The sequence below is a fragment of the Monodelphis domestica genome, chromosome 7 (assembly GCF_027887165.1).
Source record: "Monodelphis domestica isolate mMonDom1 chromosome 7, mMonDom1.pri, whole genome shotgun sequence".
Classification (NCBI taxonomy): Eukaryota; Metazoa; Chordata; class Mammalia; order Didelphimorphia; family Didelphidae; genus Monodelphis; species Monodelphis domestica.
This window is the reverse complement of record NC_077233.1, coordinates 56,189,308-56,215,150: the sequence shown is the minus strand read 5'-3', so window position 1 is coordinate 56,215,150 and position 25,843 is coordinate 56,189,308. Positions and strand designations below refer to the sequence as shown.

General features: G+C 41.9%; 1 protein-coding gene across 4 annotated transcripts in view; it reads right to left on the bottom strand.

The window, feature by feature from the left end:
* IFT122 (intraflagellar transport 122) overlaps window positions 1–25,843 on the bottom strand; it is an 80,424-nt gene that overhangs the window by 26,278 nt on the left and 28,303 nt on the right. For all 4 annotated transcript variants that reach the window (XM_007500256.3, XM_007500255.3, XM_056804687.1 and 1 more), the window contains 8 exons: window positions 24,773–24,964; window positions 24,440–24,578; window positions 23,268–23,470; window positions 17,881–18,018; window positions 13,531–13,695; window positions 11,345–11,542; window positions 5,713–5,853; window positions 2,112–2,165 (listed from right to left, as the gene is read on the bottom strand). In XM_007500256.3, the coding sequence (XP_007500318.1) occupies window positions 2,112–2,165; window positions 5,713–5,853; window positions 11,345–11,542; window positions 13,531–13,695; window positions 17,881–18,018; window positions 23,268–23,470; window positions 24,440–24,578; window positions 24,773–24,964 (1,230 nt within the window). The remainder of the gene's footprint in view (window positions 1–2,111; window positions 2,166–5,712; window positions 5,854–11,344; window positions 11,543–13,530; window positions 13,696–17,880; window positions 18,019–23,267; window positions 23,471–24,439; window positions 24,579–24,772; window positions 24,965–25,843) is intronic.

Here is a 25,843-nt window from a genome sequence, read left to right as displayed (position 1 = left end):
GCAGGATTTAAACTGAGATCCAAGTCCAGACTCAGGGGTCTTCCCACTAGAGCCCTGTCTCAGAACATGTTCCTGCTGGCACTTGCGTGTCAGAATCCAGGTGATTCTCTGATTACAGAACAAATCTGCAGTTTCAAAGAAGGGACTGGGGGAGGGAATGAGATTAGAAGGTCTATTAAGTTTACATTCCAATAACACAGAGAGAAAGAAACAGGCAAAGAACATTTTAAAGATGAAGACACAAAGCATATTCTGTGATGTGTTTGTTGTCAAGTATTTCTTCCAGAAACCAGAGACAAAATGGCACACATCTTTTCTTCCTATGTTAGAGAGTATTCACTGCTATGAAGCCAGAGCATTTGTCAAAATGGGTCTTCTATAATAGTTTATTTTGCATGTTTCCTCTTAACTGTATCATAGCATTTCATTCTGAGTGATGAGGAACTCATTACTTCATAAAGCAATCCATCATATGCATGGATGATTCTAAATGCTAAGAAGTTTTTTACTAAATTGGAATCTGCCTCTCTGTAACTTCTACCTGGGTTACTTCATCTTATCCTCTGATAAAAACAGTGAGTCTAATCAATCCTCCTACTACATGATAGTCCAAGAACTTAGAGGACAAGGATCATGTACCGTCTTCCCCAGTTATCTTCTCCAAGGTAAACAGCCCCAGTCCTTAAACTGTTCTCCACAAGTTTTCCCATCCCCACATCTCTGGACACATTCCATTTCATCAATGTCACTTGTAAAGTATGGCACCCAGAGACGAACAAGTCTTGCAGATGTGAGCTGACTAGTGCAGAGTTCAATGGGCCTTTTTCAGGACACTACTATTAATGCAGTCTAAGATTGCTTTAGCATTTTTGGCAGCCAAAACACATTGCTGATCACACTGACTTGGCGCTCATCTAAACTCCTAGATCTCTTTCCCATGACCTGCTGTTAAGCCAGGCCTTCCTATCCTTACAGGAAAAAAAATCAGCTGTGTGTAGGATTCTACATTCCTCCCTATTCAATGTCTTCTTGTTAACTCTGGTCCATTGTTCATGGTCTTATCAAGATCGTTAGGTACTCCAATTCTGTCCCCCAGTGTATTAGCTCTCTCTGCCTCCCAGCTTTGTGTACCTAGCACATTGGATCAGCATGTCTTTGGTGTCTCATCCAAGTCATTGATAAAAATATGAAACAGGACAGGGATGGGGATGGAACCTCTAGGCACACTATGAGAACTCTCCTTGTTAACGACATCGATCCATTAACCAATGCTCTTTGCCTAAGAGTATTATTTGGTGCCTACGTCAATTATCTGGGTTACTTAGAGCACTGTGTTAATGAGGCCAAGGTTATAGGCTGAATCTTTACGTAGGCCACTTATTTTTGCACAGAGGAAAAACTCTATTCCATAGACGTAGATTATAATCTCGAACCCTAAAAGTTATCTGGTATAATGTATGTCATTGGTGGGAGGAAACTGAGCAGACAGAATGGGTGGACAAATGTAAATCTGTCACCACTCCTGGAAAAACAATTCTGTATGCATGTTCTCCTGATGGGTGTTTAGGAAACTGGATTTTTTATAGAAGGCCCAGTGTATATTTTCATTGTTTTTCTACAGCTTATCACCATTTAGAAATTCAAATGTGTTATTCACTCACATATCCTTACAGAAAAGTTTTCAGAATAGAAATCACATTTTTGGCTCATCCATTCAACAAATGGTAAATGCTTAAAATGTGTGACACAATTGGAGGACAATGGGAGAGATAATAAGGCATGCTCCCTGAGCTCCAGGGGTTCCCTTTATACTGTTGACCCCATGGCACCATGGCACAGAAGTTTAAATACTTTGCATGGCATCATCCAGAAAACTGGGGACAGGGCTTAGGGTGAAACTTGGGTTTTGAGATTCCTGGAGTCATCCACTCAAGAAGGCATTTGATTATTTTACCACACTAGGTTCTGACGATACACAGATGCTTAAAGCAAAAGTAGGAGTCAGCCTGTGCTGCTCTAAATTCTCTCTGCTAAGAGAGCTGCCTAACATAGCCCACTGACAACCCAAAGGGCCTTTCTTGAGGAGAAGGGGACTTTAAGGAGTCTTTTACCTCAATGCTGTTGATCAGTTCTAAATACCGGAGATCTTGTACCCTGGTAAATGCCTAAAGAGGGAGGGGGATGGAAAGAAACAAACAAAATCAGTTGCTTCCTCGTTCATTCTAAATATCTATAACTGGTTTGTGGTAAAAAGTCAGGATTTAGAAAAGCAACAAGGAAGAAGGAACAGGTAATGATTAATCACAGAGTCTTCATGAGAACTCAGCCTCCTAGAGAGAAAAACCTTTATCCTTGGGGTTATCCTATAAAAGAAATCGAGAAAGAAGTCTGGATAAATCCATCCCTTTGGGACTGGGCAAAACAAAATTATGATGCTGCAGTCTGTGATTCTACTTACTAGGGACTATCCCTTTCCACTGGGAGTGGGGTGGGGGGGGGAACTGTGCTTTATCTATGGGCTTGTAAAGGGAGGTGGCTTGCATCAGAGTAGGGGTGAGCAAAACGTAACTGAGTGATAAAAGACAGCGAGTACATTTTGGAGACTCAGAGGAAAAGCAGGAGACAGATGTCTTTACCTGACAGCTCAGCAAACATTGTGCAATGGGGGCAAACACATTACCGTGCACAGAGGGAGAAAAAGAAAGTCAGAAAAGATAAAGATGGTTTCTAGCAAATGGAGAAAAATGTTTATCACTCAAACTCCCCAAGAGACAGAGCCTTGCACAAACCATAATGGTTCAGCTCTTGCCTGAGATGTGTAATAAAGCAGGTCACTTTAACCCTTGGACTTCTGAAGGCACTTCTCAGCCTTGCAGGCTGAGGATTCTACAAGGGATGCAGATGTTTCATAGCCCTTTCCATGGACTTAAATATCAAGAATCTCTATTGTTGATCATTTTAAATTTGACTGTGTTTTGCTAATATCCCTCATTTGGATTTTGATAGCACAAACCAAGGAAAATGAAGGCCTCTGAGATTTAAAAATGGTTTACAAGGACACTGGCAATTTGTGGATTCTATTCATCTGCATGGGGCAGCTAATTAGTACAGTGAACAGACCTTGAAGACTAGAAGACCGAAGTTTGAATCTTACTTTACATCTTTATTAACTTTGTTTTTAAATCCTTAATCAGACGGATCAATTCTAAGGCAGAGGAGTGTTAAGGCCTAGGCAACTGGGGTTAAGTGACTTGCCCAGGGTCACCCAGCTAGGAGGTATCTGAGACCAGATTTGAGCCCAGCATCTCCCATCTCCAGACCTGGCTCAGGTTCTCTGTCCACTGAGCCAAGTAGCTGCCCCACCTTTACTAGCTTTGTAACCCTGAGCAAGTCACTTACTCTCTTAACCTCAGTTCCTTATACGTAAAATGAGGCTAGCATCACTTAGCTCAGAAGGTGGATACAGGGATCAAGTTTGGCCTCCTCATTATGTCCTCTCCTCTGAAATGCTTTAAGATAATGAAAAAAGTTGTCCCTGGAGCTGACCCTGAGGCTCCCGGAATTGGGCTCCACCTTCAGGTCTCTTCAGGCTGGGGCTGGCTCCACCTCTGGCCAGGGAACATCCACGTGGCCTTCCTGCCTGCTATCACCCGGCAGCACTGTGCTCACTCAGCCCCTGCCTCTGGCCTCAGTTTCCTAAGCTGTAAACTGCACAGGACGGCCTGGATCACAGGGTTCTCCATCCCAGGCATCCAGGAGGGCTAACAGGGTGTGGGAAGGAGGGACAGGGAAGAAGCAGGACCAGAAAGCAGCTCTTCTCTGACATCTAGCGGACAAGCACAGCCATAGCAGGAGGCTCTGAGCCTCCCATTTAGGGCTTCCTGTAGGTCCTTGCACAAGCCCGCCACAGCCTAGCTTTCATCTGGAAAGCTGAACAGGAAAGTGTACGGGGCTCAGAGACAAAGGGCTCAAGCTTTAAAATCCACAGACAAGTGACTAGCCTCATCAACATCACTGAATCCAGGGCTGGCAGGTCCCAAAGACCACTGCCACTGGCTGGGCCAGTGAGAACGCTTTCTTTTGGCATTTACACTTCCATCCCAGCCTGGAGGAAGGGGGCAGCGTGGTATGGGATGGGGTCATTTGGGAGTCTTCATGTAAGTCCCTGTCGCGCTGGACTGTGGAGTCCGTGGAGGGGAGAGATGCATACCTGGAAAGGTGAGCTGGATGGGGAAAAGCTTTGAGTGCTAAGAGGAAATTGTATTTAGCCCTTGAAACAATAGGAAGCTATTGGAGCTTCTTAAGCAAGGAGCTGACAGGTCATAATTATGTTTTTAGAATACTATTTGGTTCTTGTGTAGAAAGTGGATAGAGAGGGGAGAAGGTTAATTAGAAGGCTATTAAAAGAGTTAATTCTAGGGGCAGCTGAGTGGCTCTGTGAACAGAGAATAAGGCCCAGAGACAGGAGGTCCTGGGTTCAAATCTGGCCTCAGACACTTCCTAGCTGTGTAACCCTGGACAAGTCACTTAACCCCCACTGCCTAGCCCTTACCACTCTTCTGCCTTGGGACCAATACTTAGTATTGATTCTAAGATGGAGGGTAAGGGTTTAGAAAAGTGTTCATCTAAGAAAGGTGACAGGGGCCTCAACTATGGCAGTAACTATGTGAATGGAGAGAATACAATGGAAGCAAGAGCTAATTGTGGAGGTAGAACTGATCATGTTTGTCAGCTGCTTAGCTATGGGAGGAGTGAGAGAGTGAAGAGTTGAGGATGTTTCCCAGGTTACAAACCTGAATTAACTACAAGGACTCTGACACCCTCAAGAGAAATAAGGAAGTTAAAAAAAGGCAGGCATAGAGGAAAAGATGGGCTCTACTTCGGACATATTGAGTATGAGATGCCTATAGGATGCCCAGTTTGCTAGTGAGAGGACAAAAGTTCGAAGAGAGAGACTAGGGCTGGAAACAGAGATGTGGGAATCATCAGCATAGAGATCACTGAGCTCATGGGAGCTAATGAGGTTATCAAATGAAAGTGATAGAAAGAGAAGAGAAGAGGGCCTAGGACAGAGCCTAAAGCTAAACACACACAGTTACAGGGTACGGCATGAAAATGAGCCAACAAAGGAGATAGAGAAGCAAGCTGGCTAGCAGAAGGAGAACCAAAAGAGAACAGAAGCATGAAAACTCAAAAAAGAGAAGAGCATCTGGGAGGGTAAGGTGGTCACTAGCGCCAAATACTTCTGAATAGTCATGAAGGATGAGGACTGGGAAGAAGCCTCTGGATTTCTCAATCAAGAGGTCATTGGCTGCTGTGGACAGAAGGGTTTTAATCAGTGATGAGGTCAGAAGCCAGAAGTGAGAGAAAAGGAAATGGAGACAATAAATGTAGATAGCTTTTTTTTTCCCCCTAAAAAAGCTATTTTTAAAAATATTTCCTAAGCAAGAAAACAACAGTGACTCAAATGCATGAATCATCTCTCCATTGCCCTGAAGCTCAGCAGGGAGCAAAGATATTTCTCTGAGAAGCCCCCTTTGCAAGCTGAGGACACAACTGTCTTTTTATCCACATTTTGTACCATGCAAAGAAAGCTGGCACCATTTCATAAGGGTTCCATTTAAAAGCCATCAAATACTATGTGGGTTTCATGTTGCAAATAGTCCACCAGGTAGTAAATCTAGACTTCTGACATTCAATTAAATGTTTTACCTTCTTAGCTGTTTCAAATTCCAATCCTTCTAAGGCTTCCATAGCCAGTTCTCTCCAATCAGCATCAGTTACACCTAAACAAGCAATCTGGTAGGCTTCCTTGTACATTTTCCGGTCCAGGTACTGGTACATTGGGGCAGACTGCATATTTTCATTGAAAAGGGAAAGAAAAGGATTGTTTTCAGAAATAAAGCAAGAGTAAAAGTTATAAGACTTTTTCTTCAGAGAAGTTCAAGCATTTAATTACAAATAATATCCATAATGGAATACATTTATTCATATTTTATCTTCTTTAGAATTCAAAGCATTTTTATACGTGTTTAGTTTTTCTAAGCTCCCCAAGGGACTTTCCTTCTTTTTCTTATTTGTATCCCCAGAGCTTAACATGATGCCTGGTACATGGTAGGCACTTGAAGTTGACTGAAATAATTTCTATCCAGCAAGGCAGCTGGTGTGACACTCATTTTATAGAAATGGTAGACAGGCCCCCAAATGTTAAATGATTTAGCAAAGTTCACACAGTATGGGCAGGAAACAAATTCAGCTATCCAGACTCCCAACCTAGGGGTCTTTCCACTAGGCAATGTCATCCTTCAGTATTTCTGATGCCTTAATAATGATTTTATGAGGCAGGAGGCAAATGCAAGGAAATTGACCTCTCTTGGCAGGGAGAGCAGGCAGAGAGCACAGCAAAGTTGAGTGACTTATCCCAAGTTATAGAGCCAAATCAGAAATGGCTCTAGGGATCCATACTGCCTGACTCATTCATGCTTCAACCCAACAGAGATGTAATGATAATCTCCATATCTCTCTCACTCTGCTTGGCCTTTGCTTGACATGTGGAGGGGAAATGGATGGCCTTTTCTCAGTCCTCACGAACCTTGATCTCCCATGAGTATATGGTATTGCTGATGAGTTCTTTCCTTCTTGAAATTTCATCTCATAGAATGCAGAATCTCAGGGTTCTGGAAGGAGCTCTGAAGTAAGTGATCCTTTCCTGAAACCTGGATCCCCCTCCAACATTCAGCAAATGGTCTTTCAGGATTCATCTAAAGAACTCCTAGATTCCCTCCTATGGTCTACTGTGCCACATCACCTCCAGTCTCTCTGGAGGGTCCTTCAGCTTTCTTTGGCTGACCCTGGTTCCTTCTTCTGCTTTCTGATTCTAGTAACTTACTAAGGTTTATTCCTCGGCCTTATGCTTTCCTCTCCTTGAGAAAACTCACAGCTTTTACCGCTTCATAGATGACTCCAAAATTAATGTCAGTAGCCCCTAATATCTCCCCTAAGAGCCTCGCATCTCCAAATGTCTCCTGAACATTTCCACTTCTAAGTTCTGCCATCAATTCAAACTAAATATATCTAAAACTTAACTCATCATTTTGTCTCCCAAACTGCCATTCCCTCCTGATATTCCCACTTCTGTCATTGAAACCAACCTTATTTCTAGGTAGCTAAGCTCAAAATGGTAGTTCTTTTCATCCCATAGTCTCTTTTACTTAACTATTTAATTAATTAATAAAAGTTCTATTGATTCTTCCATCCTAATGCTTATTGACTGACACTACTTTTATATCAGTCCCTTCTCCAATCTTACTTTTATCCCCCAACATTCAGATCCCTATTCCTTTATGCCTTGATTTCTTCAATCATTTACTAACTTCCCACCCTGCCTCAAGTTCTGTCTCCCTCAAAATTCATCCTATAACTCACTGCTGCATTAATCTTCAAGCACAAACTGATCAGGCCAGTCTCCTGCTCAAAAACCTTGGAGAGCTCACAGGATGCTATGACTTTGGAGGGAGGAAACCCAAGGACCATTCCTGCCCAAGCCACACCTGAAAAGAAGCCTCCCCTAAGACCTCCTAGATAAATGCTGCTTCAAACCTTCTCTCCTTCCCCAGAGCTCTTTCTACCCAGTAGGAAGCTTTTTCTTACACCAAGCCTCAATTTGTCCCTTTACCATTTGTGCACTTGGGGGGCTAAAGAGTCCAATTCCAATTCCTCTTGCACAAGACCATTCATTCTTCAAATGTTGGGAAACAATTATGTTTCCAGGTTCTTGTCTCCAAATTGAGGCTCCCAGCTCCTTTAACATACCCTCATAGAGAATCAACTCAAAGACTGTCACAAAATACAGAGAGTAGTGTTGGATGTGGTATCAGGGAGACCTGAATGAAAATCCTACTTCAGATGCTTCCTATCTATGTGATCCTGGGAAATTAATTTAATTGCTATTTGCCTCAGTTTCCTCATCTGTGAAATGGGAATAATAAAAGCACTTACTTCACAGGGTTGTTGTAAAGATCAAATAAGGTAACAAGAATAGTGTTTCACTAACATTTATCTGTTATTATTATTATTACTGTCCTTAGTCGCCCCATCCTCCTTCCTACAAAATCCAGACCAAACTCCTCAGCCCACCATTTGCCACCTTCCCTATCAAACCTTGTTTTTCTTTTTTTTTAATATATTTTATTTGATCATTTCCAAGCATTATTCGTTAAAGACATAGATCATTTTCTTTTCCTCCCCCCCACCCCCCATAGCCGACGTGTAAGTCCACTGGGCATTAGATGTTTTCTTGATTTGAACCCATTGCTTTGTTGATAGTATTTGCATTAGAGTGTTCATTTAGAGTCTCTCCTCTGTCATGTCCCCTCAACCTCTGTATTCAGGCAGTTGCTTTTCCTCGGTGTTTCCACTCCCATAGTTTGTCCTTTGCTTATGAATAGTGTTTTTTCTCCTGGATCCCTGCAAATTGTTCAGGGACATTACACCGCCCCTAATGGAGAAGTCCATTACGTTCGATTATACCACCGTGTATTAGTCTCTGTGTACAATGTTCTCCTGGTTCTGCTCCTCTCGCTCTGCATCACTTCCTGGAGGTTGTTCCAGTCTCCATGGAACTTCTCCACTTTATTATTCCTTTCAGCACAATAGTATTCCATCACCAACATATACCACAGTTTGTTCAGCCATTCCCCAATTGATGGGCATCCCCTCGTTTTCCAGTTTTGGGCCACCACAAAGAGCGCAGCTATGAATATTTTTGTACAAGTCTTTGTGTCCATTATCTCTTTGGGGTACAGACCCAGCAGTGCTATGGCTGGGTCAAAGGGTAGATATTCTTTTGTCGCCCTTTGGGCATAGTTCCAAATTGCCCTCCAGAATGGTTGGATCATCAAACCTTGTTTTTCATTACTCCTGGATGTCAGTCAGTCCCAGACTATACCATTACTGGAACATGTTATATCCTCCTGTCTCTATGCTTTCGATTCTTCCCTCCCTCCCTTCTACCTAGTCCAAATGCCCTACTCCACCTTCGAGGCCCGCCTGATCCCATTTTCATCACTTGTGAATCTTCAGAGATCTCTCCTGTGAGATCCAGAAATCTATCCTTCCTCCCTTGGTTGGGACAAACCAAATCTATTCTTTGATGTGTGCCTTCTTTGCCCATCTCTTCTCTCTCCCAATTAGCCTTTAAGTGACTGACACCATATCTCATGCATCTTGTGTGTCTCCACAAAGGGCTGGGCAAAGATGGTGATTCACTCATTCAATGTTCTGCACCAACAATGAACAACCAGGCTTGTTTGGGGGTTCCAGGAATGAGAATTTTAAAAATAAAATAAATATCCCCTGTGCCATGTGACTGATTTGCCACCATGAGTCTTGGCTCTAACAAATGCTCTCAGGGCTGCTCTGCTGACTGCCCTGACAACCAACTATTGCCCAAGAGGATGCACATTTTGAAAGGAAACCAGAAACCACCCGAGTGACTCGGGGGCTTCCCCCTCCTCTCCTGTCTGTGGCACAGGCTGGTTGGAGGTGAGGCAGCAGATAAAGGGCCTTTGTCTTGAGGCTTCTCTCCCGAGTGCCCCTGGTTGTGCTGTGTCAGCCAAGCTGGCCATGATGGCTGGGATGGGAGACTGCTTGTGGACCTTGTGGAGGGCTTCAGCAAAGGAAGAAAACTCAAACCTCATCTCAGATCTTTCGAGCAAGCCAAAGGGAGGGAACGAGAGGTTCTTCCTTCTTGAATTTTTTTTTTTACTTCTCATCTCCTCTCTGCTCTCAGCCCACTTATCAGAACTTCCGCATTAAATGTGAAAAATCAACTGGAAGTTGTTTCCCCCATCCAAGACATTCTCTCTGATCACTTCCCTATCACCCCAACTTCTCCTCTCACTTCTCTCCCCTTCTCAGAAAGAGGCAGTTAGGTGGAACCTGGATAGAGTTCTGGGCATGGTGTAAGGACCTGAGTTCAAATCCAGTTTCAGACATGACTAGATGTGTGACCCTGGGCAAGTTACTTCACCAGTTTGCCTTCATTTTCTCCACTATAAAATAGAGATGATCTATCGATAATCACATGAAAAAGTGTTCTAAATCCTCCTGATTAGAGAAATGCAAATCAAAACAACTCTATGGTACCACCTCCCACCTAGCAGATTGGCTAACATGACAGCAAAGGAACATAAAAAATGTTGGAGGGGATGTGGCAAAATTGGGACGTTAATGCACTGCTAGTAGACTTGTGAATTGATCCAACCATTCTGGATGGCAATTTGGAACTATGCCCAAAGGGCGCTAAAAGAATGTCTACCCTTTGATCCAGCCATAGCACTGCTGGGTTTGTACCCCAAAGAGATAATAAGAAAAAATACATGTACAAGAATATTCATAGTTGCGCTCTTTGGGGTGGCCAAAAATTGGAAAATGAGGGGATGCCCTTCAATTGGGGAATGGCTGAACAAATTGTGGTATCTGTTGGTGATGGAATACTATTGTGCTAAAAGGAATAATAAAGTGGAGGAGTTCCATGGAGACTGGAACAACCTCCAGGAAGTGATGCAGAGCGAGAGGAGCAGAACCAGGAGAACATTGTACACAGAGACTGATACACTGTGGTACAATCGAATGTAATGGACTTCTCTACTAGCAGACTTGCAATGATCCAGGACAATTCTGAGGGACTTATGAGAGAGAACACTATCCACATCCACATAAAGAACTGTGGGAGCAGAAACGCAGAAGAAAAACATGTGACTGATCACTTGTTTATAGGGGTATATGATTTGGTTTTAAAAGATCGCTCTGTTGCAAAAGTGAATAATATGAAAATAGGTATCAAATGGTAATATTTTTATAACTCAGTGGAATTGCTTTTCAGCTCTGGGATGGGAGAGGGAAGAGAGGAGATAAAGAAAATGAATCATGTAAACATGGAAAAATATTTTTTTTTAAATTTTAAATTAGGGATGATAACAGCATCTACCTCTCAGCGTTGTTAAGAAGACCAAATGACTAAACATTTGAAGAGTGCTAAGCACAGTGCCAGGCACACAGTAGGGGCTATATAAATGCTTATTCCCTCATTCCCCCACCCAGCTGTGGGGTCTATTTTCCCAGGTTTACAGTTGCTAGTGACTACCCCCCTCCCACAACCCTAAAATTCCCTTGTATTTATTTTGCCTATACTTTCCTTTGAATCTATTGTTTCCTCTCATCAAATGTAAGCTTGTTGAGGGCAGGTATTTTTGTTTTTGTCTTTGTATCTCTGGGGCCTAGCATAGTGCCAGGCACATGGCAGTCATCTGATAAAGGCGTGACTGACTGATTGCTCCCTTACCTGGGGCACTTCCACTGCAGACATAGAGAAAACATGGAGGCAGAAGATCTTGGAGCCATTGTAGCCCACCACAAAGCCTTGGAGCTTCTGTTGGTGTACAGGGAAGTTACTGGCTTTGATGTTGAGATATCCTCCTCCAGAGAAGCAGAGCATGTCCTCACACTGAGTGTTCCAGGCCACACTGTTAGCATTGGGTTCCTAAATGGTACAGGGAAAGGCCCATTAAGTCATACTTGCATTAAGGGCTTTTCCTTTAAGAGCACATGGCCCTCTCATTCCTCAAAAAGCCTGGAAGCTGAGTCAACTGATAAGAATAAGAGCCATTCCCCAACTGATATGGTTATATCAATGGTTAAAGGATAAGAATAGGTAGTTTTCAGATGAAGAAATCAAATATAATCATATAAAAAAGACTCTAAATCACTACTGATGAGAGAAATGCAAATGAAAACCATCTAGATACCACCTCCCACCTATTAGATTACCTAACATGACAGAAAAAAGGAATGAAAAATGTTGGAGGGGACAAGTGAAAATGGGGACACTAACACAATATTGGTGGAGCTGTGAACTTCCAACCATTCTGGATAACAATTTGTAACTATGCCCAAAGGGCTATCAAATCGTTCATACCCTTGGACCCAGAAATCCCACTACTAGGTCTGTTCTCAAAGAGAATAAAAACAAAAAGGAAAAGAACCTATTTGTACCAAAGATCAATTCTTTGTAGTAATCTGAGGAGATATCCATCAATTGGGGAATGGCCAAACAAGTTGTGATATATAATTATAATGGAATACTATTGTGCCATAAGAAATAGCCAACAGGATCATATCAGAAAAACCTGGGAAGATTTACATGAATTCATGCAAAGTAAAATGAACAGAACCAGAACACTCTACACAGTAATAGTAATCAACTATAAAAGACTGATCCAAGGCAATGAGCCAAGACAATTCCAAAGGACTCATGGTAAAAAAAAATTCTATCCACCTCTAGAGAAAGAACTGATGAACTCTGAATGCAAATTAAAATATAGTCTTCTCACTTTATTTTTCTTGCTTTTTTTGCAACATGGCTAATACAGAAATATGCTTTGCATGAATCATATTTATAATTGACATCATATTGTTTTCCTTCTCAGTGGATGAAGGAGGGGGTAAAAAGAAAAGAATTTAGAACTCAAATTTTTTAAAAGAATGTTAATTTTTTTTAATTTTTAAGAAAAAAATAAATTTTTTATAGAAAAAAAGAGCACATGGCTTTTGTCACTGTTTCAACATTACATCTTTCAAGTCCAAATGGATATACAAGTTTTCAAAAAATTTGTCCTGCACTTACAGTTTATACACAATAAAAATATAATCACCAAGGGATTTAAAAGTTTTTTTCTGCTTGGCTCTTAAGCTTCTCAGAGACCTCAAAAAAGAAATCAAAATCAACAGTTAAAGGATCTTTTACATCTATGGGCAAGTTCTAATTGTACCCTACTCTTTCTCCCACTCCCCTCCACCTGACCTAAGGCATCCCCATCAGACATACAACTTCCAAAGCTGCATGTATTCCATGGATAAGGAATAGAGGCAGGAGTAAGGGTGGGAAGAGTAGAATGAGTTCAAGGAGTGGAAGTAGAGGGGGAACAAACTGGAATTCAGGTCTACCCCTAGTTTAGAAGAAGTGGGATGAAACAGTTATAGCAACAGGAAGTAGCTTCTGGATTAGGTGGTATGCTATCCATCCCCCTCCATAATGCTTGACCTCCTCTTGTTATGAACAGAATTCTAGAAAGTTCCAGTGGAGCAAGAAAGGAACCATGACAGAGTAATCCCATCCTTCCTTTGCTGTTTAAAAATAGTTGCACAGTCAAGTGGAAAATGGGCCCAGCTCCAGTGTGCTCTGCTTCATGTAAACCAGCCTCACTATCTCCTAAGTGAGAACAACTGGGCAGTGGTGTTCCTTCAGGGAGGAAAGGGAAGCTGGTGGGTGCCTAAACAGCCTGTCCCTCTGGCACACTATCTTTCTCCCCAACAACATGTACCGTGCCTATCCCTGAGGGTCAATCATTTATCTGTTGTGGGCTCTCATAATATCCCTGTGAGATAAGGGGGGGAAGATGAAAAGTTTTTCATTCTCCATGGGCCACGGCCTGTACTCCAGCTGGCCCAGGGTTTGTTCAAGTTTCTTACCTGAAAGAGCAGTTCCTTGGTGTGAATGTCATACACTAGGCAGGTGTCATTTTCATCCACTACGGCTAACTTGTTGCGAGACGCACTCATGTCCAGGCACCGCACAGCTGTGGCCTGCTTGAGCAGGACGATGGCAAAGAGATTATCTACAAAAATCTTTAGGATCTGCAGAGGTTTGAGGACAAGTGTTAGTCACTGAAGCCCTAAACACAGGCGGTGTCTGAGGAGCTCATTAGCACTGGGGAAACGGCTCCTGCTGATTTCACGTGGAGATGCCATATGCTAACAGAGTCAAACTGGGGTTCTCTGCACATCTGCCAAAGGACTCCAGTGTCCCTCCAAGGCCTCAGAACAAATGCTTCCTGCCCTGGCCGGCTGACCCTACAAACACTGGAGTCAGGAACTAACAGAGGACAAGGTGAGTCTCCTCCAGTGGAAAGTGAGCCTTTCCTTCTCAAAGGGCCCCGGACTTTCTAAGTGCCTAAGAAATCTTTGTGAACAGAATGGAATACAGCCCCTTTCAGGCAGTAAGTCGGAGAAATGAGCTCTCCCTTTCTTCAGACCCTGATGGCATGCAGCAAGTCGGTCAATCCCCCATGGTCATGTTGGTGTTTCTGCCCTCAGAAAAGATCTGGGCAGTCCCTTCTAGACACAAATAATGCCCACAAGCTACCATGCCAAGGAGGTCACAACATAGCTGTCAGGGTCTCACCCATCCCACTCAGAATGTGCACATGGAGAGCCAACTGGTGTAAGACTGGGCAGACAGAATACAAAGACAACCATCCCCCAGGACTAGCCTCCAAAAGGGAGAATGAGGGAGGTTTACATGTACACATAACATACGTATGGCCTCCAGGTCACTTGGAAGAGAAGGCACTAGAAGCAAGAAGGATCGGCACAGATTTCGTGTAGAAAGCAGCACTCCACTTGGATTTTGAAGAAAGGGAGAGATCTGGAGAAGCAGAGATGAGGAGGGAGGGCATCCCGGGGCCCAGGGAGCAAAGGTGACAGTGTTGAGTAGGAGGAACAGCAAAGCAGTCGATTTGGCCCCACCATTACGTGGGTGAAAAGGGAGTTTGGGCCAGGGCTTTACAGGGCCAACAAAGGAGTTTCTAGTTGATCCTGAAGGCAGCAGTAAGTCGCTGGAGATGACTGAGAAAGGAAGTGATAAGGCCAAAGTCACCCATTGGGAAAATCACTTTAGCACCTGGTTGAGACTGGACTGGAGTGGGGAGAGACTTGAGGCAGTGAGACTAATTAGAAGATTAGTATGATGCCTGGGGAGAGGCAATGAGGGCCTGAACTAGGGGGATCGATACCTGAGTAGAGGGAAAGAAAGGGCAAGAGATGTCACCTGATTACATACAAGAGGCGAGAGGATTCGAGGATAACCCCCAGATTGTGAACACGAGTAACTGGGTAGAGAGGAGGAAAGGGAATGGACAAGCATTTATAGAGGGCCTCCTGCATGCCAGACATTAAGAGCTTCCCAAATAGGATCTCATTGGATCCTCATGACAGTACTATAAGGTAGGTGCTGTTATTATCCCCTTTTGACAGTTGAGGAAACTGAGGCAAACAGAGGGGAAGTGACTCACCCAGGGTCACATAGCTAATAAATGTCTAAGGCTGAATTTGAATTCGGGTCTTCCTGACTTCAAGCCCACAGCTCTATCCACTATGCCATGAGGGGAATAAGGAAATTTGATTAAACTGCCCCTCATTTGTATGAGCCCAAGAATCCCTTCAGTTTCCTTCCTTGCAACTGTGTGGTCTGTGGTAGGAATACAGCCCTAGACAAGAGTCTGTGCATGTAACCAGATTACGAATGAGTGTTACAATATTAATCATACATGAGTTACTGTTAATTCTAGGTGTGTGAATCTATTTTATAATGTACTTTATAGAAAACTAATCCATGGGAAGAGGGTACAGAGACCAGGCAGTTACCCAAAAGGCACCCACTTGGAGGCCAGAAAGGACCTAGAATGGCCCTGAGGGGTGCTATGGATTTCTTGGAAAGGAGGAGGTTGGGGACAGTCATGAAACTATAAAAATTTGTGTATTTTGCAATTTGGGGCCTCAGATTCAGCTGGGGAATCTGCAGACCTCTGGCTTATCTGCCTTGCCCACTAAATCAAGTCAGACTTGGCTCAGAGAGCACTTTGCCCCATCCTTTTCTGTTGGTATCCTTGACAGGAAGCTTGGAAAAGGAAATGGGGTGGGGTCTGAGAAGATAATGAGTTCTGTTTTGGACGGTATGAGTTTGAAGTGACTCTGGTGGCAACTATAGGGGCCTCAGTGTATTGAGAGCCAAGCCAAGAGATCCTGGGTTCAAATGTGGCCTCAGACACTTAACCCCCATTGCCTAGACCTCACTGCTCTTCTGCCTTGGAACCAATACACAGTACTGATTCTAAGATGGAAGGTAAGGGTTTAAAAAATAAAACAAAACTGGGACATCCAATTAAAATATGCAACCAGAATTTAAAAATGAGAGTAGTGCTAAATATATAGATTCAAAAGTTCATCTGCATAGAAATGATAATTCAACTATGTGAGTCAATGAAATCACCAAGTGAGAATATATGATAATAATGATGATGACTAACATTTCTATAGCACTATGTAACAGGCACTGAGCTAAGTACTTTAATATCTCATTTGATATTCTCAAAAACCCTGGGAGGTAGGTGCTGTTATTATCCCCATTTTATAGATGAAGAAACTGAGACAAAAAGGGTTACGTGACTTGCCCAGGATTACACAACTAGTAAGAATCTTAGGCTGGCTTTGATCTCAGGAATTCTTGACTCCAGTCCCAGAATATTATCCATTGTGCTACCAAACCACCATGTAAAAAGAGAAGGGGTCTAGAACAGAGCCTTAGGGTACAGCCACATCTTGGGTAGCAATTCGAATGAAAAATATTTTTAAAAAAGAACAAGAGAAACTGATGTTGGCTAACTCCCAAATTCTAATGACTATGTTACAGGCAAAACTATAAGGTAGCCCCATCAGTCCTTCTTTCTCCAGGCCTAAGGCACATTTAGGTCCTCATCTGATCATATCTTTTGAATGAGTAAATCCAATCCAATCACTTATGTCATTTTTTACAGACTGTATAATCACTCTATTGGCTCAACAAATTTGCAGATAACAAAGCTGGGAGAGATAGCTGATATACTGAATGAAAGAGTCAGGATCTCAAAAGATCTTGGCAAAACAGATTCAAATGCAGATAAATGCAAAGTCTTACACTTTCCAAGAAGGTGGCAATGGCAGCCCAGCTAAACAGTAATTGGTCTGAAAGATCAGTAGAACTGCATTCAGGTCTGGGCACCACAATTCAGGGCCATTTATAAGCCAGGGAGTGTTCAGAAGAGAACAAACCAGGAGGGCGATGGCTCCTGAATCGACATCATATGAGCCCCTGTTGACGGGACCAGAAATGTTTAGCCTAGAAGAGAAGACTCCAGAGAGATAGAAAAGCTGTGTTCCAGTATTTCTGAAGGGTTGTCAAGTGGAAAAGAGAGGAGATTGATTCTGTTTGGCCCCAGAGACAGGACCAGAAGCAATAGGTACAAAAATTGGAGGTCAATTTAGACCTAAAGAAGTAGAGGTTTCCCCTCTCTAGGTAGTTACAACAAAGATTCCTTTCAGGTTCGAATGGGCTATATGGGCACTGAAGGGTCTCTAAATTCAGTGACTAGTGTGGATTTCTAAAGGCATGTTTAGGTCATCATGCCCAAGCACCAAGTTGTAATGCTAGTTCAACTGGTTTTCTGCCCCTGGAGGGAGGATGAAGGCAACAGAGGGGGCAGAGACCACAAAGTGACATTCTGTTGTTGGACAATATCAATCATTAAGGCCAAGTTAGCTGCGTAGGGAACACCATCAATCATTTTTCAAGTATACAAGCTATGCTACAAGTCTTTTTTTTGCAAGTTCTGATCACAATCTAAGACTCTAACTAAGCTCCATTCATTTCACTCATAAGAATGTGACCTAAGTCACAGTTTCTCTCCATCTCCTTCCCCCATTTCTGTGTGACCTTAAATAACAAGCCATTTTTGACTCCAGCTCAATGATTGCAATGACAATTCCCCTGGTGTACAAACATGCCACGAATTTGAGGCATGCTCTTGCACTGAGCTGATGACTAGGAAATGTTATTCCTCTGGGCTTCTTGGTGCATAAAGGCCTCCCTTCTACCCTGCCCTTGGAAAAGAGGGAAGTGTTTTAACAACTCCCTGAAACCTGTATTGGTATCAATTCTGTTCTGGGCCATGTAAACGAACATACAGATTACCTGGCCTATAGACCTCATCACTAGCAAACATTCACCTGACCATTCTTCAGGCCAACTAGAAGGCCTTCTCTTCCAGGAGGGCCTCCAATCACCTTGATGTAGCGAATAAGGGACTCCATCTGCCACTCCCGTTCTTTGGTGCCTCCAAAAGACAAGCATTGCAGCCTTTTCTCCTAGAAATGGGGACATTTAACAAAGCAAATACTGCTCAGTCCTAGTCAAGGAAGCCTTCTTCCTATGACCAGAGGCATCCCTAAGTCTTGCACAAAGCTCTGGATTTTAAAGAAATATTGAAACAAATATTTGATTCTGCAGTAATAATTTCTGACTAATGCAAGATTTTCTCCATTTTATTCCAAGTGAACCCAAACCCAGCTCTACTGCTAAGAAAGCTAGGCACTTCATTCAAAGCATCCTGTATAATGGAAAATCTGTTACCCTAAAAAAGAACTATATTTCCTGGGAGCCCACTGACTTCCTGTTGTTACATACTTCCTGTAGATGAGGGATAATGTAAAAATGGAGACCTAAACTCTGGACTCCAAACCCCAGGAGTCCTTGCTAGCTCCCAGAATGCCCTCTAATCTCACTGAGATTTCCACCTGGGCGAGATCACAAATTATTATTTAAAGGAGTTCCCCGCCTACTGAGAGGCTCTTTTTTCTACTTCTGCTGCCCAGCAGATGTGTCTCTCATGATGTGAGTGAAATTGAATTAGGCCTCTTGGCCCACCTAGCACGTGCCTTTCTTACTTGTATTTTCTTAAATTCTCAACCTTTAATAAACCTCTAAAAATGTAATACTCCTTGCAGAGAGAAACTAATTTCTACCTGCCTCAGTTTCCCCAAATTTTAACTCTTACAGTTTGGCGACCACTTCGGGAAAACAAAATATCTCAATCTTCTGATTCTTTTCTGATTCTTTTCTCTACTAAGTTCAGCTTTTAATAGCTAGTGCCTAGAAAAAATTTTTAAGCCACGTTTCTCCAAGATGCTTTTTTAGAAAACCATCTTGATCAGCTCCTGCTGGCAGCCATCTGCTTTGGACTTTCTTGATTCAATATCGATCACCTGGTCACAGCCCTTCCCGCCCCGCTACTGTTGCCTGTAATCTGGACCTGTTTGATTGATATCACTCACCTGGTCCCAGCCCTGCCCACCCTGGCTGACCATTCCGGCTCCAGGCCCTGCTTTCCTGCATTCCCACCTCCACTCCAGTCCAGTTTGCTGTTTGACCCAGATTGCAGCTCACCTGTCCACCCCAGCTGCCTGCTGCCTGCTCTGGCTGCTGCTCCTGATCTCTCACTCACCTGGTCCCTGTTTGACCAGATGGCGACCACCTGGTGAACTGCCTACCCAACAAACTCTAGCCTTGGAGCAAATCGTTTATCACCCAGGACTAGCTGGTAAAAAACAGAGGTATTGACCATGCGGGTGGATGGTAGGAGGGGAGAGAGACAAAAGGGAAAGAAGAAAGGTTTTTTCAAGCAGGAACTTAGAAACATGGCTATTTTACAAGGATATCTTTTAATTGCATTGATCCTTTTATTGACTTCACCTGCATGTCAGGAAAAAAAATCAGCTCTGTACAACCTTTTAGCTAACTTTGGGGAGGCAGCTGGGTGTCTCAGTGGACTGAGAGCTAGGTCTAGAGACGGGAGGTCCTGGGTTGGAATATGGCCTGAGTCACTTCAGGGTGACGTGGCCCTGAGCAGATCTCTTGGACCCCAGTGCCCTTAGCACTCTGCCTTCAGACAATAGCCATCTAAATGGATAATTTAAAAAAAAAAGAAGAAAAAACTAAGGAACTTTAAAGAGACTGGTTATATTTTTAAGGCTTTTCAGACTCCAATGGTTTATAAAAATCTCTGTATTCTATTGCATTTTACTGTTTGCTTTGTTTAAGGTTTAACTTTGTGATTTTAAGTTCATATATTATTACTCCATTCAGTATTATTCTGTTACACTGAATCATTTTAATGCACTGAGTTTTCACTACTGTTATATTTTGTTGCTTTTCCCCTATAACCAAACTGAACAACTATCATTGTAATTAAGCCCATATACGAAAACAGCTTTTCTATTTTTGCCTTTGTAAATTGTCACATAGAGGATAGATGGACTTCATCAGAACTGGTTACAATTGTATAACAACCTTTGGAAAATTTAATGTGCTACATATCTCAATTGATTTTAAGGGTTTTTTTAAAACATGATTTTTGGAATTTTTTTTAACAATCTGGCCCATTCTAGTAGCTGAAGTGAAATACAATTATAATCCCCAACCTGCCTGCATTTCTAAATATGTGAATGGAAGTTGGGGCAGTTAATCTCAGGGCATTTGTATCCCTAAAAAGCCTAAAAAAAAAAGGAGCACCTCTCATTTATAACTCTTCAGCTCACTACTTTACTTCCAGCAGAATGATATCTAGATTTCTTGATGATGTTCTAAACCTAAAATAAGTTTTACTTTGTTTAAAATATATATTCACCAAGGTTGAAAGATTGCTATGTTTGTAAAAACTTGTGACAAATATCCATGGGTTCATAGGCTTTTAAATGCCATACAGCAACTCGTGTAAAAATGATTGTGTGTTTGTTTGCTATTATAATTAATTAGGCTATTGAGAATTTTGGGGATATTGATATCTACATATTTGTACTACTGCTCAATTCATTTGCTTTCTACTCACAGTGGATCATGGCCAGATATGATGAGGAAATGGATATCATTTTTGGTGACAAAGCCTTGCATTCTATATTTTCTTAGCTGACACAGAGTGTCAATGATTATAAGCTACATTTTTATTTTTAAAACTTTTATTATATTTTTCTTGCATGTGCAATATACTATTTCATTTTTTCTTTTTTCTCTCCTTTTTATATTTGAAGCACATGTCACCAGCATTTAGATTTTCTTTAACTTTTTGATTTTTCAGTAGATCATTTTAATTGGGCCCCAATTCAAGGACCTGTTATAGATTTATTTTTCTTTTACTTGAAATTTTTACACATAAGACTTTGATAGTCTATATTTTCATCCAGAAATTTTCTTTTCTTTTGGATTTTTCTGATATCTTTTTAATTTCTCTTGCCAATTGATTCATATACCTCATTCCTCAGCCATGCATCCCTAAGTGATTTTTCAATAACCCTCTTAACGGGGGAATGTAAAAAATATCATTATTTAAATTGCAAAGTTTAAATTCCTTTTGAGAAGAAATTTAGGTAAAGAAAGATGCTACCTCTCTGAATCCAGAAACTGAACTGTTGGAGAAGACACCATGAAGAAGCCTCCAGATCACAAGCTGCACAAGAATGAACTTTGGTTGTAGTTGATTGAACATTTATTTGTATGTATACTTTCATGTCAAAGGGGACTGCCCCCTAACTGGCTTTTTGTCAATGCGTCCAGCAATTATTGGTTGTTTTGTTTTTTCCTCTTATGCTCAAATAATTGTAATCTTTAAATTGATTATGCTTTCATGATCCTTTGGGAAAAACCCTTCTTCCCAGAGGATCAAATGGGGAAATGTAAAAATGGAGACCTGAACTATGGACTCCAAACCCCAAGAGTCCTTGCTAGCTCCCAGAATGCCCTCTAATCTCACTGAGATTTCCACCTGGGAAAGATCACAAATTATTATTTAAAGGAGTTCCCCACTTACTGAGAGGTTCTTTTTTCTACTTCTGCTGCCCGGCAGACGAGTCTCTCATGATGTGAGTGAAATTGAATTGGGCCTCTCAGCCCACCTAGTACATGCCTTTCTTACTTGTATTTTCTTAAATTCTCAACCTTTAATAAACCTCTAAAAATATAATACTCCTTACAGAGAAAAACTAGTTTCTACCTGCCTCAGTTTCCCTAAATTTTAACTGTTACAATATAAGGTGGGGACATGGAGGATCTCACCCTCTTTAAATTAAATCTCAATAATAAAAATATTATATTTTAAGTAATTTATTAATGATCATTAGAAATCAAGGAATAAAGAGGATAAAAATAAAGACCACATGCCCATGGCTGATTTGCCATTTCAAAATTCCCACCTTACCACCACCATCATGCTTGCTGTAAACCAAAAAGAAGGCAGGATCCCCTCCCCTCCCCATCTCACCTTATATCCCCTGTCTACAGGAAGTACGTAAGGACAGTAAGGCTTCCCGAACCCGTGAGAAGCCATAAGGTAGGAAGATAGAAAAAGGATAGAAGTTTTTGATACCACAAAGGGCGTGAGGGAGCCAAGTTTGAGATGTCAGAAATGAGTCAGAAACCAGGTCTCATTAATTTCTTGGAGCTGCAGGCATGCCCTGATCAGTGGACGTCACTGAAAGGCTATTTTCCGTCCAAAGATCCCAATTTAACACTTCACTGGTCAGAGGTAATATAGCTCAGCTAGGAGAATGAATAGAGAATAATAGGAGGAAATAGAGAGTAATAGGTATTAGCATTGGAAAAGAAAGAGACACCTGGCCAAAGGCCAGGTCTCAGGTAGAGATAGAGAGGAGAGAGAAAGGTGGAAAGACAGTGTTGAGCAATCCTGTGAAATCGTCCAAGAGAAGGATCGAGATGGCCACGGCTCCTTATTTAATCTCTTTGATACACAAATGTACTCAATACATATTGATAAGTTACATAGTGTATTGCCATTGGATAATTGCAAATTACGACAAGGTGAAGGTGGAGTTTTATCCTCAGGTGAGTAAGATAAAGGGAAGCAAGGTTTTGCACCCTAACTCCAGCCACACTGGGAACAGAGTTCATTGCCATGCGCAAAATGGCCATGTGCCCACACACAATCCTTGCCTCTTAATTATACATATGGGCTGGACTGCTACAGACAGGAAGTCAGTGTGCTCCCAATGTAGCACTTTTTTAGGGTAACAGATTTTCAATTATACAATCCCTAAATGTCACTTAATACTGGTCAATAGCTGTGAGCTATAGCCATTCCCTAGGCAGTAAAAAGTCCTCTTGATTAAGAATACTTTCCTTGAACATGCTTATTTCTAGGCTGTATACAAACAAACATACACACACATAAATATATGGGAAAAATGCATACAGAAATACAAAATAACCTTAATTTCTTGTGTTACTAATTCAAATACTGATAGTTAGAGGTTAAATCCTATTAAAACAACATTTTCTGTATTACAAAATGATCTTTAGGTCCCAACCACCTTATTCCAAGCAGTATCTGATGCTATAAAAATCTAGTATAATGAAAAACATCTGAAGATTCTCTGAAAATTTTCTGAAAAGTTTTAACCAGTAGTACCCATTTTAAAACCCTGATCTGACAACCATATTCTTGAGAGAGACATAGAAAAGACATATGGATCAAAAATATATTTTCTGTGCATGCATAAAGCCACCACCTCTCATTCCATCTCCCCAACACAAACACATTACTTCAGACCTGGCAGAGGATGATGTGATCAGAACACACCACCAGGAGGTTACACTCAAATTTCTTGACAATCTTTTCCTTAACTCGATAATGCATGTCTGATGAGTCATCTGAATACAACTCATAGATCAGGATCCTTTCCGGAAGCTGGATAGCCAGTCGGTTTTTGTAGATGGCTATTTTCTTCACAAGCTCTTTGCATTTGATTCGAACTGTCAAGAAAGAAAACAAGTGTCTGGCATTGGGCTTCTCTCTGAGGCTAGAGGTATCAAGAGAAGAGTGAAATGTCTCTACCTTTAGGCCACAGGCCATTACAATGGAGTCTCCCAGACTAGCTGGAGAGACAAAATAATACATGATGTTATTAGTAGTATAGACAAAAGTGTTAAATACAGAAGAAGAGATTGACCACTGTGCTCTGGGCAGCCAAGGGAAGTAGAAGCTGCCTGAGGGGTTCTCTCAGACTTCTGTGGTTCTGTAGCTCCAATAAAATTTGTTTCTACAGATAACTGACAATGAGATGCACACCTAGAACTCCAAGACAACTCCAAAACATTAGATAATAGTGGCTTACACTGACGAGGATTTTTTGGTTCACAAAGAACTTTGCTCTCATCAGATCCATACCACCTTGTCAGGTAAGCAGTCCAATCACTGCCATCTCCATTCAGTAGGTCAAAAGCCTAGAGCTCACAGGTGTGAAATGACTTGCTCCAAGTCACAAGACTAGAAAGCAGCAAAACAGGAATTTCAACACTGGTCTACCAGATACCCTCTCTACACTATGCATATTGGCTATCGATGCTGGTTGATACCGGCCAAAATATCCAAGTGCAAGTCTTCTCAAAGCATTTCAACTCTTTAGGATCTGTTTTAAACCCGCCATATCTATACCCACAGTGGGCATAAAGCCAACTATTTCTAGTCAGCTCTCTACCCCACCCCAAAAAAACCCACCATCTGCTAAAATAGAAATACTCTTAAAATCCTGAAAGACAGTGACCTCTAGTGGAAAGGGTGCAAGCCCACAGGTTGCCATTCCTTGCACCTTCTCTGCTACATCTTTCTATAAAGTTATCAGCACTGAACATCAACTCTCCTGACTAATTTCAGTCTTCTCAAGTCCATTCCCCTACTTGGGATGTGTCTATCCACACATGCTTACATCAGGTTTTTCCTACCTTTCTGCTCTGTGATCAGGTGCTGGACAATCACATCAGTCATGCTATCCCTGTAGGCATAACGATCCTTATAAAGCCCGTGGACTGTGCTAAAAATAAGCTGATAGAAGGAAATTGTTCCATCCTGGCAGCCAATCACCTAAAAAGAAGGGGTGAGAATTCTAAGATCCTTATAAGTCAAGGGTCTGGTCTATTATTCTCTGTGAAGTCTTCATATATCACCTATTATAATCACTTGACTGCATTAACAGAGAAGCAAACATGGACACATTTGCTCTGGATATTTGACAACTACTTGGGGCAGAGTACTACAGGGAACATTTCTTTTCTTACCACATAATTGGAATCTGGCTTAACTTTACACGTCCACACCCAGGAGCTCTGATCCCCTATGGTTCCAAGACGCACTCCATCTTTGGTGAAGAGGGAGACCTGTTTGTCAGATCCACCAAGCAAAATGTATTCTCCTTTGGTAAAATAGCTAATGCAGCAAGGGTCAAAGTTCAGTGGCCTATCCTTCCCAACCTAAAGGAGAAAAAACATGGGCAAAAAGAACATTTTTAAATTCATAATCACACTGAAGCAACAAAAAGAAAAACAAATTACATAGTACTTAAAAGTTGATAAAGGGACAGCTGGGCAGTGCAGTGGATAGAGCACCAGGCCGAGATTTGGGAGGACTACATTCCAATCTGGCCCCAGACATTTCTTAGCTGTGTGACCCTATACAAGTCACTTAACCCTGATTGCCTAGCCCTTAATTTTTTGTCTTCTAAGACAGAATGTAAGGGTTTTTTAAAAATGGGTTTCTAAACCACTTTCTTTAAAAATCCTATGGGGGCACCTGGGTAGCTCAGTGGATTGAGAGCCAGGCCTAGAGATGGGAGGTCCTGGATTCAAATCTGGCCTCAGACACTTCATAGCTATGTGACCTTGGGCAAGTCCCTTAACCCCCATTGCCAAGCCCTTATCACTCTTCTACTTTAGAACCAATACACAGTATTGATTCTAAAACAGAAGGTAAGGGTTTAAAAAAAAACCCTGTGAAGTTCTTAGGTAGTGTAAGTACAATTGTTCTCACTTCATAAATAAACTGAGGTGATGTGATAGTCTCACATCATACGTATAGTAAACCCCTTCCCATGGATTCCAAGTCTAGCCATCTTTCCAATGTATCCCTCATTGCCAAGGACTTTTAAGTACTTATGAAAAATTCCCCCTCCTCAAAATACTCCTAGTTCTCCTCTCCACATATACAAATTCCATCTTCCTCCAAGGCCTAGTCCACATCCCTCTTCAGTCAAAAGTACAGCTCTAACCACACCATGCCCCCCAAAAACCCACTCAAAAAGGCTCCCTCTTATCTCCAGGATCAAATATTAAAATACTTTTTGGTTTTTAAGC